We start from the raw sequence: 15,235 nt of genomic DNA on the forward strand, positions 1-15,235 counted from the left end.
TCCCTATTGTTTTCCATCTTAAAAATAAGTAATTTCTCTTAAAACCTTATGAAAAGTTCTACTTAAAATTGTGCATAAAATTGTGTTAGACCTTTTACTCTTGTGAACAATGATGAAGGCACACTTACAATATGCATTCAAGACACTAAAAAGAGCCTGATTTTACAGATGGGACTATATGTGGAATAGGCTTACACATCTATAAAATAACCTCTAAGTTCACTTACCACTCTACTTTGCAATGAGAACAAACATATTTTTATATTTTTTACAAAACATATTTTTACACTTTTTACACCTCAATTTTATAAAACAGAATCTGAAATGAGCACCTGAGACCTTTGGTTAAACTACAATTTTCTTCAACTATAGTACCTACAATATGTCCAAAGATTAATGCAAATACTATAGCTGTAAATAATGTACATATGTACACACATAAACACTTTTTTCTTTACAGAATACTACACATTTACTACTAGAAGACTGCTAACCTGGAAGAAAAAAGAAATTTTGAAATGTCTATAAGGTACTCAAACATTTACCAAAGAGTTAAGTCATGAAATATCATACCACTGAGGCATGTATCTATTCTTAATGAGGGCTCAAGGAACTAGGACTTAAACATTTTTATATTAAAAAGTATAAAGGTTCTTTTCAGTGGAAACTACTTATAAAGATTACTACTCACAAAATGAAAAACTATGCTTTTAAAAAATTAGCAGACATTAAACTGAGTATCAAACACAAATCATTTATAAACTTCATTAAAAGATTTTAGAAAATTTTAGATGGCAACAAGTTATGAACAGAAAAGGTCCAAATTAGCTCATAACCATAAACACTACTTTTAAAAAAATCGGTTTCAGCACTGGGTGCTAATCTATTATACATTATACTCTTTCACTAAAGGAATAACGCAATTCTCTCCTGTCTCTTCCAATAATACACAATATCCAGAAAGAAGGGATCTTGATCTTCAAGCAGTACTTATTTCAAGCTCTTAAAACGGTGCCTGGCACACAGTACTCTGTATTTATTGAATGAATGAGGGAATGAAGACCAGGGGGAACAGGTAAACCTAAAGAGATGACAAAGCTGGTCACATTTAAAGGTACAACTGGTTAATCACAATATTAACAAAACTGAGTTAATGTCATATGTGAGCTATTCCACATTTTCGTAATAAACCTCAATTAGAAGAACTCAGATTTCAAAAATGGCAAACTTTCCCTAGAAACCTTGTATAAAACTATTTAAAATTCTTAGCAATTCTAAATTCTGCTCAAAATGTTCACAACTGACTTAGCAGTAAAGCTAACATTACCCAAAAATTCATAAACCCAGCTCACTTCATTACAAGGGAAAACAAGCTAATCGATTTCATTAGTTCCCTTTGGTATTAATAAGTCTTGCCTCAGGGCAAATTACACTTCTGAAAAAGCATGCTTTAAAAAGTGAATTCAAACCCCATTCTCCCGCTTCACAAGGTATGTTTATGATCCTAAAACACTCAAGATCTTTCTCTAGTTTTACTGTTCTAAAATCTTCAGTTCAATTGCTAGTTTGTCTATCTTGACGTATACCTGTTACTGTAGCGACGTGAGCAAGTATGTCCAGTTCTGTTACAACAGTTTAATTGCTTGCCATTGGCTATCTGAATCTGGTATGGCATCCAAAGTTATACTCTACATGCTTAATACTTCAACCATATGACTCAACGTAATGCTGAAAAAGAAAGTTTCTAAACAGAACACGTTTGCTGTCACTAAAATCTATAGAGTAGAGCAACTCGGGGTAGTGACGACTCGTTCTTTTGGGCTTCCATGGCTAAGAAATGGAGAAACAATTGTCCAATGTGTTTTCTCTTGCTTCCCCTTGACCCTCCTTCGAGTGGCGGGGCAATTCCTGCACAAGAGAGTTTGTAAAGTGCTTTGGAAGCCTGTGGATGAAAGAGGCTATAATTACAGCTGATGTTAGTACGTTACTATTGAGCATTACAGGGACCACTGCGTGTAGACTGGTGGCAAAACCCTTTTCTGAGGACGGGAAGAGAGAGGGAGAGGACAGTCGCCTTCATCATCCTAAAGGTCTGACTGGCCACCTTTGGGCCAGGTTATTTTTCAAACTGCAGAGAGACCACACGTGAAAAGTTACACACACGCCCCATACACGGAGGACTTCCACAGTCCTCGTCCCTGCAGTCTGGTGGTCCCGGGAAGGGAGCAGGGAGAGGAATACTAGGGGCTGGGCCTATACCCCAGGAATGTGCGAAGGTGCTGGGACCAGCCAAGGGGCCCTGGCCGCAGCCGACGCCCGCTGGTTGGCCGGAGGAGCAGCTCCCGGGCGGGTGCGCGGCGCCGGGCTCCGGAGCAGGAGGGCGGCCGCGCCGGGGCCCCGAGCCGCCCCGTTGCCGGGAAGGCTCGCGCCCCGCGGCCGGCGGCGTGGGGGAGGGGAGGCCGGGCCTGCGGCCTGTTGGGGGAGTTCAGCCCGGGCCTCGCGTGCGGCTCTCCGCCGGGTCCCCGGCCCTGGGGTCCCAAGCGCCGAGGAGAGACTCACCGGAAAGGCCCGGATCCGCATCTTGGTGTCCTTCCGGCTGCCCGTGCCTTTGCTCAGATTCGACATGGTGCTCGTCCCCTCCCCGGCGGCGGCTTCGGGTCGCACTCCGAGGCGCCGGTGTCACATTTAAGGCGGGCGGGCAGGCGAGGGGCTACGCTGGGGGCGGCGGCGGCGCGGCCCCCGGGCTGGGCTGGGGAGCTGGCCGGCCGCTGGGCGGCCGCGGCGGGGGCGGCAGCGGCTCGGGCTCCGGCGGCTCGGGCTCGGCTGGGGGGCTGCGCTGGCGCGGCGGCTCCGCGGGGTCCCCCTCACGCCCGGCTCGGCTCCCTTTATCGCGCTCCTCCGCGATGGCGGCGGCGGCGGCGACGGACAAACATCTCACTGCGCAGGCCGAACGTCCTCCTCCTCCTTCTCCTCCTCCGCCTCAGCGAGACGAGATCCGGCCCAGAGGGTGGAGGGGGGAGGAGGAAGGGAGGAGAGCCGGAGAGTGGAGAGATTGGGGGGAGGGGGGTGGGAGGACGGGAGGGGGAAGCAAGCGGCCGCGGCGGGGACGCTCAGATCTCGCGAGAGGAGGGAGAGCGCGCTGCCCCGGGTGGGGCGGGGCGAAGCTTGGGAGCGGGAGGGGTCAACAGGAGGGGAGGAGGGGAATGAGGAGTTAGGGAGTGGGAGGAACCAGCAGGGCGGAGAGGTGGGAAAGGGGCGGGGCTGAAGGCGGGAGGAGAAAGCTGCCTTTTTGAAAGGGGAGCGTAGGAGGGGAAGCTATGGGCGGAGGTGGTTGCTGATTGGTGGAGCGCGGAGGGTGGGAGGGGTGGGTGGGACCCTGATCACGTGGACGGGGTGGGCGGGGAAGTTCAGAGAGCCGGAGCGGGACAGTAGTGGGCTGGGTCTTCCTGGGCTGGGCCGGGTGGGGTCAGGCCGGGCTTGGCCGAGGGGCCCGGCCCGGGGCCGGGGCCGGGCTCGGGGCTGGGCCAGGAGGAGGACAGTCTCGGGGAGGAGCTTAGGGAAGCTAGGTGGATAACTAAGTCCTAGAACTGGTTCTGTGCTTTTCTAGGGCAGGTGAACTAGGGAGGGTTACTTGAGCAGAAGCCGGAAAGTGGAAAGAAGAGTTTGTGCAGGAGTTACCTGCTGTTGTTAGAAATTAGCGTACTGTATGTATACGAGGTTGTCGGATCGGATGTGCACAATCCTCTCAGGACTGAGGGGTGGAGATGTTAATCCACAAAATTTCCTTAAACTGCAGAAGCCCTAAGATCTCTTGATTCATTGATCTTTCCTAGGGGAACCCAGGACTTACTAGCGTTAAAATCTCTTTTTCGTTATCATTGAAGTAAAATGACAGCTCCCTTCATGTAGTGCAATATTTTGGTAAGTGCTGAAAAATAGAGGATAGGGTGATAGAAACCTGTCTTTAACCTGCCAAATCATTTTACCTTTACCAAGAGTGTTGTCGGTTTTGAAAGCCAAAATTACTGTCTTTGATTCCAGTTTGATGTAATTTTGGAGGTTTTGTTTTATTTTTGTCATTGTAGCCAAAAGATCTAGTTGGATTCATCAGTTTTGCCTTTTATCTTTTTAGCTATTATGAATTTTACTTCCCAATTTACCTCTCCGCTGAATTGATAATATATTTGGACTTCTGACCCTACAAAAAAATATGTGAGTTCTCACTGAAGTCTGTAATCTTTTAAATAAGAACCTATTGTTGGGATGGATAGCTGCATGTGGAAGTTGAGGTTTTAATACTTTATTTATTGTAATACTTTTTAATGCCTTTTAAGAAGATAGGGTGTTAATACTTTTTCATTACATTTGGAAGCTGGAGTTTTATACTCTTAAAGTAAGTAAACAAATATTCTTTTTGTGTGTGTGCGATAAGGTTGAATTTGGCCCAAGTTAACTTAATCATGATGACCAAAGTTAGGAATGTTGTGCTTTCATCCCCTATTTGGTTGACGACTACTTTTTTTCTTGCTTTGTTTTCTGGTATTTGCTAACTAAAATTTGAGTTTAAGAAATAAGGATATTGCTTGAAGCAATACCTCTCTAGATACTGAAGCTAAAAATAGGTCACCAAGAATTGGGGTTGATAAGGTAAGATTGGGAAGGGCTCTGATTTAAATATAAGATAGTAGGAGTCTTGGGTAGGAGTTTATAATCTGTATGCTGATTGGATCTTCATTTCCATAATCATTAGAGTATAATAACAACTGAATATTTTTCTATTGGTTGCATTATCGTATGGCCCAGTTTCCTTGTAATAAAAGACCATCATTTCTAGAGCCAGCTCTTATCAGTTTACTAGCTATATTTTGTGTCTTTTGGAGCAGAGGCCTCATTTGTAAAATGGGGAAAAAAATAATACTTCTTTCTTGGGCTACTGTGAAATTTAGATGATGGACACATTTTTAAAAGCCCGAAGAGCAGCGCTCTCCACGGAGTAGCCACTCAACACCCATTGGCTATTATTATAATGGGTAATTAAGGCCAAGGGTATACTATCTATTCTCCTTCATTCAATATGTATTTTTTTAAATACTTGTATCCTTTATAAATGAATCTTATTTTAAAACTAAGTCAGTTTCCAACATTTGGATTTCTCAGACCAATAAAACATTTTTCAAAAAACTGGGGAACTAATACACGGTTGGCAACTTTATTTTGGCAAGTAAGAGCATTAAAAAGAATAATTAGCATAGACTAGCCTCGTTATCTTGTTTTTTTTAAAAAAGTATTTTAACCATGGAAACAAGAGAAGGTAATTTTTGAATAAAAGACTTTTTTTTAAAAAAAATAAGGATTTTATTTATTTATTTGACACAGAGCAAGAAAGACAGACTCAGACCAAGCACAAGCAGGGTGAATGGCAGGCAGGGTAGAAGAAGGCTCCCCGCTGAGCAAGGAGCCCCATGTGGGGCTCAGTCCCGGGACCCGGGATCCCGGGATCCCAGGATCACTACCAAGCTGAAGGCAGACGCCTAACGGACTGAGCCACCCAGGTGCCCCAAGGATAGTTTTTTAATTGATTAATTTAGTCTTATGAAAAATAATACAGTGAGCTGATTTTTGTTATTTCATCATGAACCTAAGAAAAGATAATGAGCCAGCATTTAGGAACCTTCTGGATTAGGATATATTTCCATGTAATTGTGAAGCATATAATCACCTTTTAATTTACAATATATTTGTTTTGTGAACCCAGATTTTTTCATATGCTGGTTTTGCTCAAGCAAAATTTGGCTGCATCTTAAAAGAATTACTGTCAACTGCATCTTTTGTTAGGCTTTTACCCACAATAGGCCAAGAAAAACTCTTCAAAATGAATTTGCCACTGACATTAAGGAATCCACTGCTAACTTATTTGTTCATTTACTCAAGAACTGCTTATTTAAGTCTGCTAGATGTTGGTCACTAAGGGGAATAAGACACACGAGACCTGCCATCACTAAACACAAAGTCCTTTTCACATCTCAAAATTTGGAAACCACAGAACCAAGTTGGATTTGGCAACAACTTCCTATACACTCCAGTCCTGAAATCAGAGATTTTCCTGCCTAGAAGACCAGCAATCTCAAAACTGTATGAAATACTCTCTAAAGCAGCAGACTATTCTTCTGTACTTAATGGAGTTCTGTGATTTTTAAGTAGCAAATGAACTTTGAAAATACTAGTTTTTCTGCCAACTGCCACCTGACCTAGCAGAGAACGCAGGGCTGCAATAGGAACTCACTAGATGTTGCAGGCCTGCCGGGTGGTATTCTTACTGATGCTGACCATGTCCTGACACAGGAGAACAGTGACCCCATTTTCATTTATTTGTATGGAACACGTGCAGTCAGAGAAGCAGGAGGCTGAGTGGGCCAGTGCATTTTCTATATCCCAGTCTAAAATAGCACGGGCTGAAGAGAATAGCCTCTTCTTGACCATGAGTTTCTAGGTATCCAGGATACCAACCCACTTTAATCACTAATTTGATTGTATAGATATTGGTTATTAAAAGAGCTGACAGCCTACCAATTCAATTAGACCTCTTCGATGGCTTGAAGAGACAAAGACTGTTAGGGAAAGATGTATGGTTTTCAGATTAAAAGGAGGAGGTTTAGAGATACCATCACTTCATTGAAAATAAGGGCTAGATCTTCTACTTTCTTCCTTGTCTCCAATAGACAACCAGTAGGTATTGTAGGCCATTCAATTTATACATATTTATAGAGGAGTAGCATTCATATGTGCCTATAAGGTGAATGTTATAGGAGTATCCTGTTGAGAATGTAACCCCCAAAACTTACATATATGAAAACTGTAGGTTTTCTGTGTGTACATTTTCTACTTTGTCCTTAATATATATCTCCAGAACAAGAAGCCTGTAAGATGTGAGGGCACATGAGAAAAGTTACATCTTGAATTAAAAATCTTAAATGTCTGTTGTATCATAAAAACCCATCTCCATTTTCATCACTTTGTCATGCTAAATAAAATCATCTCACGGGCAGCACTGGAAACTTTGTAGTTAGACTGGGCAGTGTTCTGTCTTCCATATTTATCAAGCAAGTTAATATTGTGGAATAAAAATATCTATCTATACAGCCAACAGAACTTAACAGAATATAAATTCATGATTTAAAATTATAGGTATTGCATGCAATTTTGTAATTTTATTTTGAAGAAAAAGAATTTATTTTGTGGAAAAAGAATTTCCTCTTACTGATAGCAGTAACTATGTCAAGAAACCTCCAGAGGGCAATTATGAATATGTATTGCTTTCCTTCATGATAAGTAAAGTATATGTTGAATTTTATAATTCATCATCTCTGTCTTTGTGAAGTAAGTTAATTTTGGAGTTGAGATAAAGCATGGTTCCAAAGAAGCTATTAAATTTTATGCTAGATATAGTAATTGTGTGAATTATAAATATAATGGTCAGCAGTTAGCAAATGTAATAAAATAACATTATTGTCAAACTTGTTCGATAAGCTATTTATCTTTAGTTCATAGTTAAATGGTATTCTTTGCTATATATCGAACTAGTAAAAACCAAAATTTGGGTAAAACAAAGGAGTGTTGGTAGAGGTGAAGAATAACCTTTAAGAGACTAACAAATAAGAAAAAAAATTGGACCAATTTCTAGCTACATACTGATATAACGAATTAATTCCTAAAGAGAAATTGATTTGAAGTTACTGGTTTCTGAATCTTCTAGTTCTTGAGTGTCTGGCTATTGGGCAGAAGACCCACTGAATGGTCAGTTTTGAGAAAGAGACAACATGAGCGCCTTGTTAAACGAAACCGGCAACTCTAATCTAGTTGAAAATCTTTTAAAGAATTTTCATTTATGAGACCTTAAAAGTGGTACTTCTCTACTACTGAAATCCTAATCTTTGTTGAAGAGTGCCTATCTCTCCATGAACATTTATCTTTGGGGAAAAGTTGCTTTAGATGCCTGGATTGTTAAGGTACTTCCGCATTCTTTAAATTAATTATTGTAGTGATATTTGTCCTTTATTTGGCGGGGGGATGCTTTCTCTTACCACCCTGATTTCTTGTTTTAAAGGATTCACCCATTGAATGTGGTCTTAGTAGGTGGTGGTGGTCACTTCCTACCACAATAGCCACTCCTCTCTACTTTCCAGGTGAGCCTGGGGATGAATAATGTGGACCCAGGCAGTCAGACCCTCTCTCCTAGAAACTCTTGAGTAGGTGACTGAGGGACACAGAGACAGCTGGTGAGCATGAAGGCAGTGTCAGTGGGTGTGGGTGGTGTAGGCTCTTCCACCTGAATGACTAGCTGTCCTTTCTGCTCTTTGGCTTTCCAGCAGACCCTTGTTCCTGTTTGTTCTCCAAACAGGAGATGGTCCTCCCATCTTCCTTCACTTCTTTATCATTATTATACGTTTTCTAAGTGTAAGTATAGTTTACACACAACATTACATTAGTTTCAAGTGTACAATGTAGTGATTCAACAAATCTACATGTTATGCTATAGGCACCCCAAGTGAGCTATCATCTGCCACTATGCAATGCTATTACAATATCATTGACTATGTTCCATATGCTGGACCTTTTATCCCTGTGACTTACTCATTCCATAACTGGAAGCCTGTATTTCCTGCTCCCCTTCACCCATTTTGTCCATCCCCTACCATTCGCCCTTCTGGCAACCATCAGTTTTCCGTATGGTTCTCTGTATTTATGGGTCTCTTTCTGCTTTGTTTGTTTATTCATTTTGTTTTTTACCACATTCCCTCATTTCTGTGACTCCAAACATCCCTCCCCCAAATTCCATTTTTGCTTAAAATAGTCAAAATTTGTTTCTGCTGCATATTAGTCAGGGTCCTGGCAGGAAACAGATGGCTTACTCAAACAGGAAAATTGAGGCGAGTTTAATTCAGGGCTACTTACAGAAGTGCAGGCAGAGTTAAGGAGTGATCAAAGGGTGATGAAACATCTCGGGACTAGTAGCAGTCAGGAATCTTGCAGCACTTCTAAGCTAGAAAGGCTAAGAGAAGAAGTGGCCAACATACTTGGAGAGAGAATTCTTTCTGTATCTAAGTGTTTGGACTGCCTAACAAGCTGAGGCCTTAGGAGAGGACCCAAGGTACTGGCACAGTAGGGGAACAGCCAGGGGAGAAAATATCCCAGCCTCACTTCCCCCTGGACTTCTGGCTGGCGGCTTCCGTTGGATGAATTTAACCACAAGCCAGAAAGCAAGGGAGCCCATTGTCGGAGCCCATAGATGTCAGCCTTCTGAGACACAGAACAGAGTAAAGAAGGGTAGAAAATGGATCTGGAGAGGCAAACAGAGAATACCCATGTAGAGTGCTTGCAAACAGACTTTTGGTTGATAAAGTAAAAGAGACTTATACATTAATTTATTTAAAGCCCCTCATATGGTTGTAGAATCTGTGTGCTATAGAAAATTTACTTGCTGAGGAAATAAATGGAGGCTGATATCCAAGGCAGGTGTCCTGGCAAGTGCTATCATCACCTGATGGAAAGAGTTTCTGTTTCCTTAACCAGAGATGCCAATTGCCCTCTAAGTTTTGATGGAATGGGGCTTGATTTCTCTGGGTGGTGACCAGGGCTCTTTGGCCTTCTCTAATTCACATGAAAACCATCATATACACTAGCAGTGTCTGTGCATTGACAATATTTTAGACTGTGAAATAATATAGCACCATGGGTAAGAGTGACAACTCCGAAATCAAACTACTTGGATTCTAATCTGAGTTCTGCAGTGTATCAGGTGAGTGCCATTTATTGCCATCAGTAAAATTAGGTTAAGAGTAGTGCCAACTTCATGAGGCTAGTGTGAGGATCAAATTAAATAATGTAGGTAAAGTTTTTGTGTAACACTGGCCACATAGTTTGAATCCAAGGGCTATTAGTGATTATTTTATGGCTAATTACTAATACCATTTTTTAAAAAGATTTATTTATTTCAGAGAGAAAGCAAACACGACCAGGAGGGGCAGAGGGAGAAGGAGAGAGAATCCCAAACAGACTCCATGCTGAGCATGGAACCTGATGTGGGGCTCCATTTCATGACCCCTAGATCACGACCTGAACTGAAACCCAGAGTTGATGCTCAACTGACTGTGCCACCCAGGGGCCCGACTAATACCATTTTGACCCTGTAGTCTAGGTTTTGTAAACGACAAGTGTTAACTGGTTTCTACATTCAGGCAGTCACTGCAGCACCCCGTTTGCTCCACCTATTATACCCCAGTGCCCAGCCCCATCACCCACTACATGGTGGTCTCCTATCATCCCTATCTGTACCTATATGTCCATCTTCTCAATTGCATCATTTTCCAATCTGCATTCATCTTCCCTGCAACTTTTCCTTCTTTTGGCCAATTCGCTAGCTTTCTCTTATCTGGGGAGGAAGTTCCCAAGTTATCTGTCCTCATAGACTTAGGAGCAACAATTCCCCTAAAAACAAATGACAAGAGGAAACAATGATGGGAACTCTGCTTTGACTTTCAAACCGGGTCGACATCTTCAACAAGCTTTCAATTACTGATACCCTCTCTGTGCTTTGAGATTTGGTTTCACCAAAATTCTAGGAGGAAAACTTTAAATCTGTCATACTTACTTTAAGGTTAAATAAGAGACTTTTAAAAATAAACACACAAAGCAGTGTATCTCTACTTCTCATGATCTTTCTTATACCATGTTCTTTCTTGCTAAAACTTACAAATGATAAACTTTGGATCTGTAAATCACATATGGGCCAATTTATCATTTGTGCTTCGGCATTCTCTTCTCCCCTGCCATGCCACTCTTGTCATATACAAGAGGATGGCTAAGCTGGGCCTTATATCATTACAATAACTGCAAAATAAGTACATGGCAAATTTAGTTCATCCTTAAGATTTTGGTCAAAGTGTGATGCTATATTATCTGAAATATTTTTATGTCTACTGATAAGAAGGCAGCCCTTTCCATAATTGGGCCCAGACTTTTAGAAGCCAAAGAAATGGTCCATGTGGCTCTTATTGAATCAACTCATTCACTATCAGCTTTTGGTGAACTTAAACAGCTAGCACTTAACATGACACTAACCAGTGATATATGGGAGCGAGTGACTGGGTAGGCATAGGGAAGGACTGCACATTAACTGAATATAAGCAACATCGCTTTTTAAAACAAGCCTGCAGACTTTCCTCTATATCCATACCTGGCATGGAATTTGAACTCAAAGATTAGCAATTATCTTATGGTTATATCAAAGCACTCAAGTAGATGAGCATCTGAGGAAATATGTGAAATCAGATGACTATTAACAACTAAAATTTTTCATAAAAAAGTACATCTGGATTAGCTAAGTTATTTTTTTGCTTCCAGGAAAAGAAAACCTAACTCAAATTGGAATGAACAGTTATCAAATCCATTATGTCACGTAAAAGCAATCCAGAGTTAGTACGGGTCCCAGGCATGGTCCAACAGGGCTCTGGCCCAACTATGTGGCAATTCTCAAGGCCCTGCCCCAGGGTGGGGGAAAGCACCTATAGGTATTATGGGTAACTCTTCACCAGACACAACAAAGTCCAGACTAGAAAAAGAAGAGAGACTGTCTCCTTTTTAGGGCTCTGTGTTACCAGCTGAGAAACTATGCCGAGAAGCAGGCCAGGAGACTCTCTCATGGTTCACTGGCTAAGACTAGGTTACATGTCTATTTTAACCCACACAGTGGCAAGGGCGAATGGGCAGAGTTTATACTAAATACTGGGGTAGAATAGATCTTGGGAGTCAACTACTACCACCTGTCAGTACAGAGCACATTTATCTGTGAAGAGATTTTACATAGAAATTAATGCGTTTGAGGAAGTTCAGTGGGAAGTGCGTGTGTGTGTGTGTGTGTGTGTGTGTGTGTGTGTGAGAGAGAGAGAGAGAGAATGAGAATAATAGGGTGTTTGGTTAATGAAGTGGGCAAAGGAGCACAATCTAGGGCCTTGAAATACACTGAAAGAATAACCCTTAACCACAGATAAAGGGATCAAAGAGAAGATCGTCAGAGTGAGGGACCCATAGAAATGTGCGGCTTGTTTCAAAAACATACCATGGACATGCACGTTTACACAGACACCTGCACACTCCTTTCAGGGATTGTAAGCTTCTCTTTCAGAGGCGCTGGGAAAACCTTATTCTTTGCTTCCTGCTTCGTGAGATCTATAGACAAAGGTAGCCACAGGCAAATAAGGACAAAATGGTTGCCTACATAAGGCAATTTGACAGGTGATGAAGGGAACTTGTTATCCTCCAAACTCTCCCGTCTAAAAACAGAACAAAGCAAGCCAAATGCACAAAAACACAGATTAAACCAGCCATCCACTTAGGTGGGCAAGAGAGTTAGACATAGGATACTGGGTGAGAGGTGCTGAACTGTCTCTCTGAACCCAAAAACACTCCACTCTCAGCCCCAAAGCCAACAAACAGTCCCACGATCGGGTAAAGCGTTAGGTTCTGCATCTTTTCAAAAGTAAATGCTGTGGGAAGAAGACTACATTAAGCCTGCAACACCTTAGCATTAATTATTACATCATAGAAACTAAGCGTACCTGGAAACAAGCAAATTCCCTAGAGAGGCAGGATCTTTTAAAAAGGGAAAAGCAACTTTATCAATTGGCCTATATTCCCAACAAGACAAGCAACTGTATGTAAAGCACATGGGAAGATAATGTGACCAATGGATTCACATAACGTGCCCTATCTGAGCCAATAGATGGGGAAGAAAGCATCAAGTTAAAACTCCGGGGAGAGGGGCCTGTGTGGCCCTCTGGGAGCTCCTCTTCTCCTAGCCTGGCACCGCGTGGGTATCCTGAGAGTCTCTTCCTCACTCCACTTCCTGCTTGTGAACAAAAGGTTGGCTCCTTTCTCCGTTTCAATGGAAATTAATAAAGACATTTCCTAAGAATGAACATTGACCTTGGGTTCATTTTAGCCCCTTCTCAAGGGAGTGTGTGAGAACTTTGTATTGGGATTTTTAGCTCAGAAATGTTTATACTTGGTGCAGAAATGTTTATTGATCATTCTGGAACCGTGCAAGCTCTTTTTTTTTCTTTTTAGATTTTATTTATTTGACACAGAGAGTATGAGCACAGGGAGTGGCAGGCATTGGGAGAGGGAGAAGCAGGCTTCCCACTGAGCAGGGAGCCCAATGCGAAACTTGATCCCAGGACCCTGGGATCACAACCCGAGCCAAAGGCAGCCACTTACCCAACTGAACCACCCAGGCATACCAGCTTTCAAGCTCTTGATCCCATTTTCACTCTTTGATAGTAAAGGTATGTGTGTCTCTCCAAGATGTAAAGAACTGGTGTCGCAAGGAGACTTCTTTTTGGGAATAGAAGTTTGTATTTTAGGTCAGATCTATTCTTAATAATTTATTGCTTTTTCTTTTTCTTTTTCTTTCTTTCTTTTTTTTTTTTTTTTAACATTCTCTAAGTTCCTAAAAGTAAAAAAAAAAATATCTTAAGTACATTTTCTGGGTGTTTTAATCAGATGCACTTACACAGAGGAAAGCAGGGCAACCATTGAACATTTACTAGATGTCTGATTCACTACTCAGTTTTTCTCACTTTGTCTTCCCAACAATCCTGTCCCATGCAGGGACAGAGAGCTCTGGATTCAACCCCAAGCTCCACACTAATTAGCTGAATGATCTGGGTGCTCCTGTATGAAGAGGGTATAATAACATTACCTACCTCATTAGATCATTGTGAGAATTAAATGAGCTAAGAAACATTAGCTCTGGAGTACCTTGGTGGCTCAGTCAGTTAAGTGTCTGCCTTCAGCTCAAGTCATGATTCCAGGGTCCTGGGATCAAGCCCCACCTTGAGCTCCCTGCCCAGTAGGGAGTCTGCTTCTCCCTCTGCATCCCCCAACACCGTTTGTGCTCCCTCTCCCAAATAAATAAAATCTTTTTAAAAAATTAGTTGCTCTTAGCACCTTGCAAATAACAAACACTTAGTAAATGTCTGCTCTCATTTATTGTTTTCCTCATCTTATAGATCGGAAAGTTCTATCTGAGTGAGACAAAGTAACTTGTCATACAAGAGAGATTAAGTTTTTTACCTAAGGATGCCACATATATAAATCATGAGAGAGGAATTCGAGCTCTTAGTTTCAGGTTAGTCTAATTCTAGGGTCTGCACATTTCACAACTGTGCTATTTTTCCACTGAATCATTTATTTCACACACTATTCGACACAAGGTTGCAGGACAAAACTCCTAAAAAGTTGAAGAATTAAAGATATTTTTTGGTATCACCCTGAGTTCTCTGAGTCTAGGCCTAAGACTCTGGCAAACTACTTTTTGCAGTTTTAAAAGTGATGGTCCCAAAGTGTAATACTCCTCCTAGCTTGGGCGGGGTCAGGTCAGGTGGTGATGTGGTTTACCCCGGATCACACAACTAGCAGGTGACAGTGTGGGAATTGTGTGTGGCTGCATTACCCAGGCTCCTGACCACCTGCTGGACCACCCCCTGCTTTGAAAAAGCTCTCAATGTGTGCAGAATGAATTTAGTACAATGTACAACAAAACCTTGAATGCCAAGAACCTGAGAGTCAGGTGGTATTAATCAGGATTCTCCAGAACCAATAGAAGAGAGGTAGGTAGGTAGACTTCTTATAAGCAACTGACTATTTATGGAAGCCAGGAAGTCCCACCATGTGCCATCTATCAGCTAAAGAATGAGGAAAGCCAGTGGTACAATTCATTTTGAGTCTAAAGGCCCAGGAACCAGGAGTGCTGATGTCCAAGAATAGGAGAAAATGAATGGAGAAAAGAAGGAGAGAATAAATTCATTCTTCCTCTACCTTTTTGTTTTATTCTGGCCCTCAACAACTGGATGACACCCACCCACATCAAAGAGTAACTTGATACGGTTCAAGTGACCTGTAAGGTCAGAGTGCCCTCTTTATGTCATTCCAATGCATTCTGTTACAGGTTACAGCAGATGTAGTTGGTGACTGATTTTGAATATTGAAATCACCACAAGAGTCAATTTGGAATATTTAAATCACCCCAAAATATAAAAATAAATGCATATTTTCATTATATGTTGAGTTTTACCTCAAATGGGGAAAAAAGAACCACAAACAAAACATGGACTCTATTTAACAATATGCAGTACTGATGTTTTCCACTGCATTTGAAATGCATTAAAAAAAGTTTTGT

General features: G+C 41.8%; 1 protein-coding gene across 1 annotated transcript; it reads left to right on the top strand.

The window, feature by feature from the left end:
• Nucleotides 1-2,204: 2,204 nt before the first annotated feature.
• LOC123936381 (translation initiation factor IF-2-like) lies at nt 2,205-6,490 on the top strand (the record flags this gene model as incomplete). Its single annotated transcript, XM_045996968.1, has 2 exons — nt 2,205-3,066; nt 6,393-6,490. Coding segments are annotated over 2 exons (960 nt in total), but the record flags the coding sequence as incomplete, so codon positions are not given.
• Nucleotides 6,491-15,235: the final 8,745 nt, after the last annotated feature.

This window comes from Meles meles, unplaced genomic scaffold (genome assembly GCF_922984935.1).
Source record: "Meles meles unplaced genomic scaffold, mMelMel3.1 paternal haplotype, whole genome shotgun sequence".
NCBI classification, from domain to species: Eukaryota; Metazoa; Chordata; class Mammalia; order Carnivora; family Mustelidae; genus Meles; species Meles meles.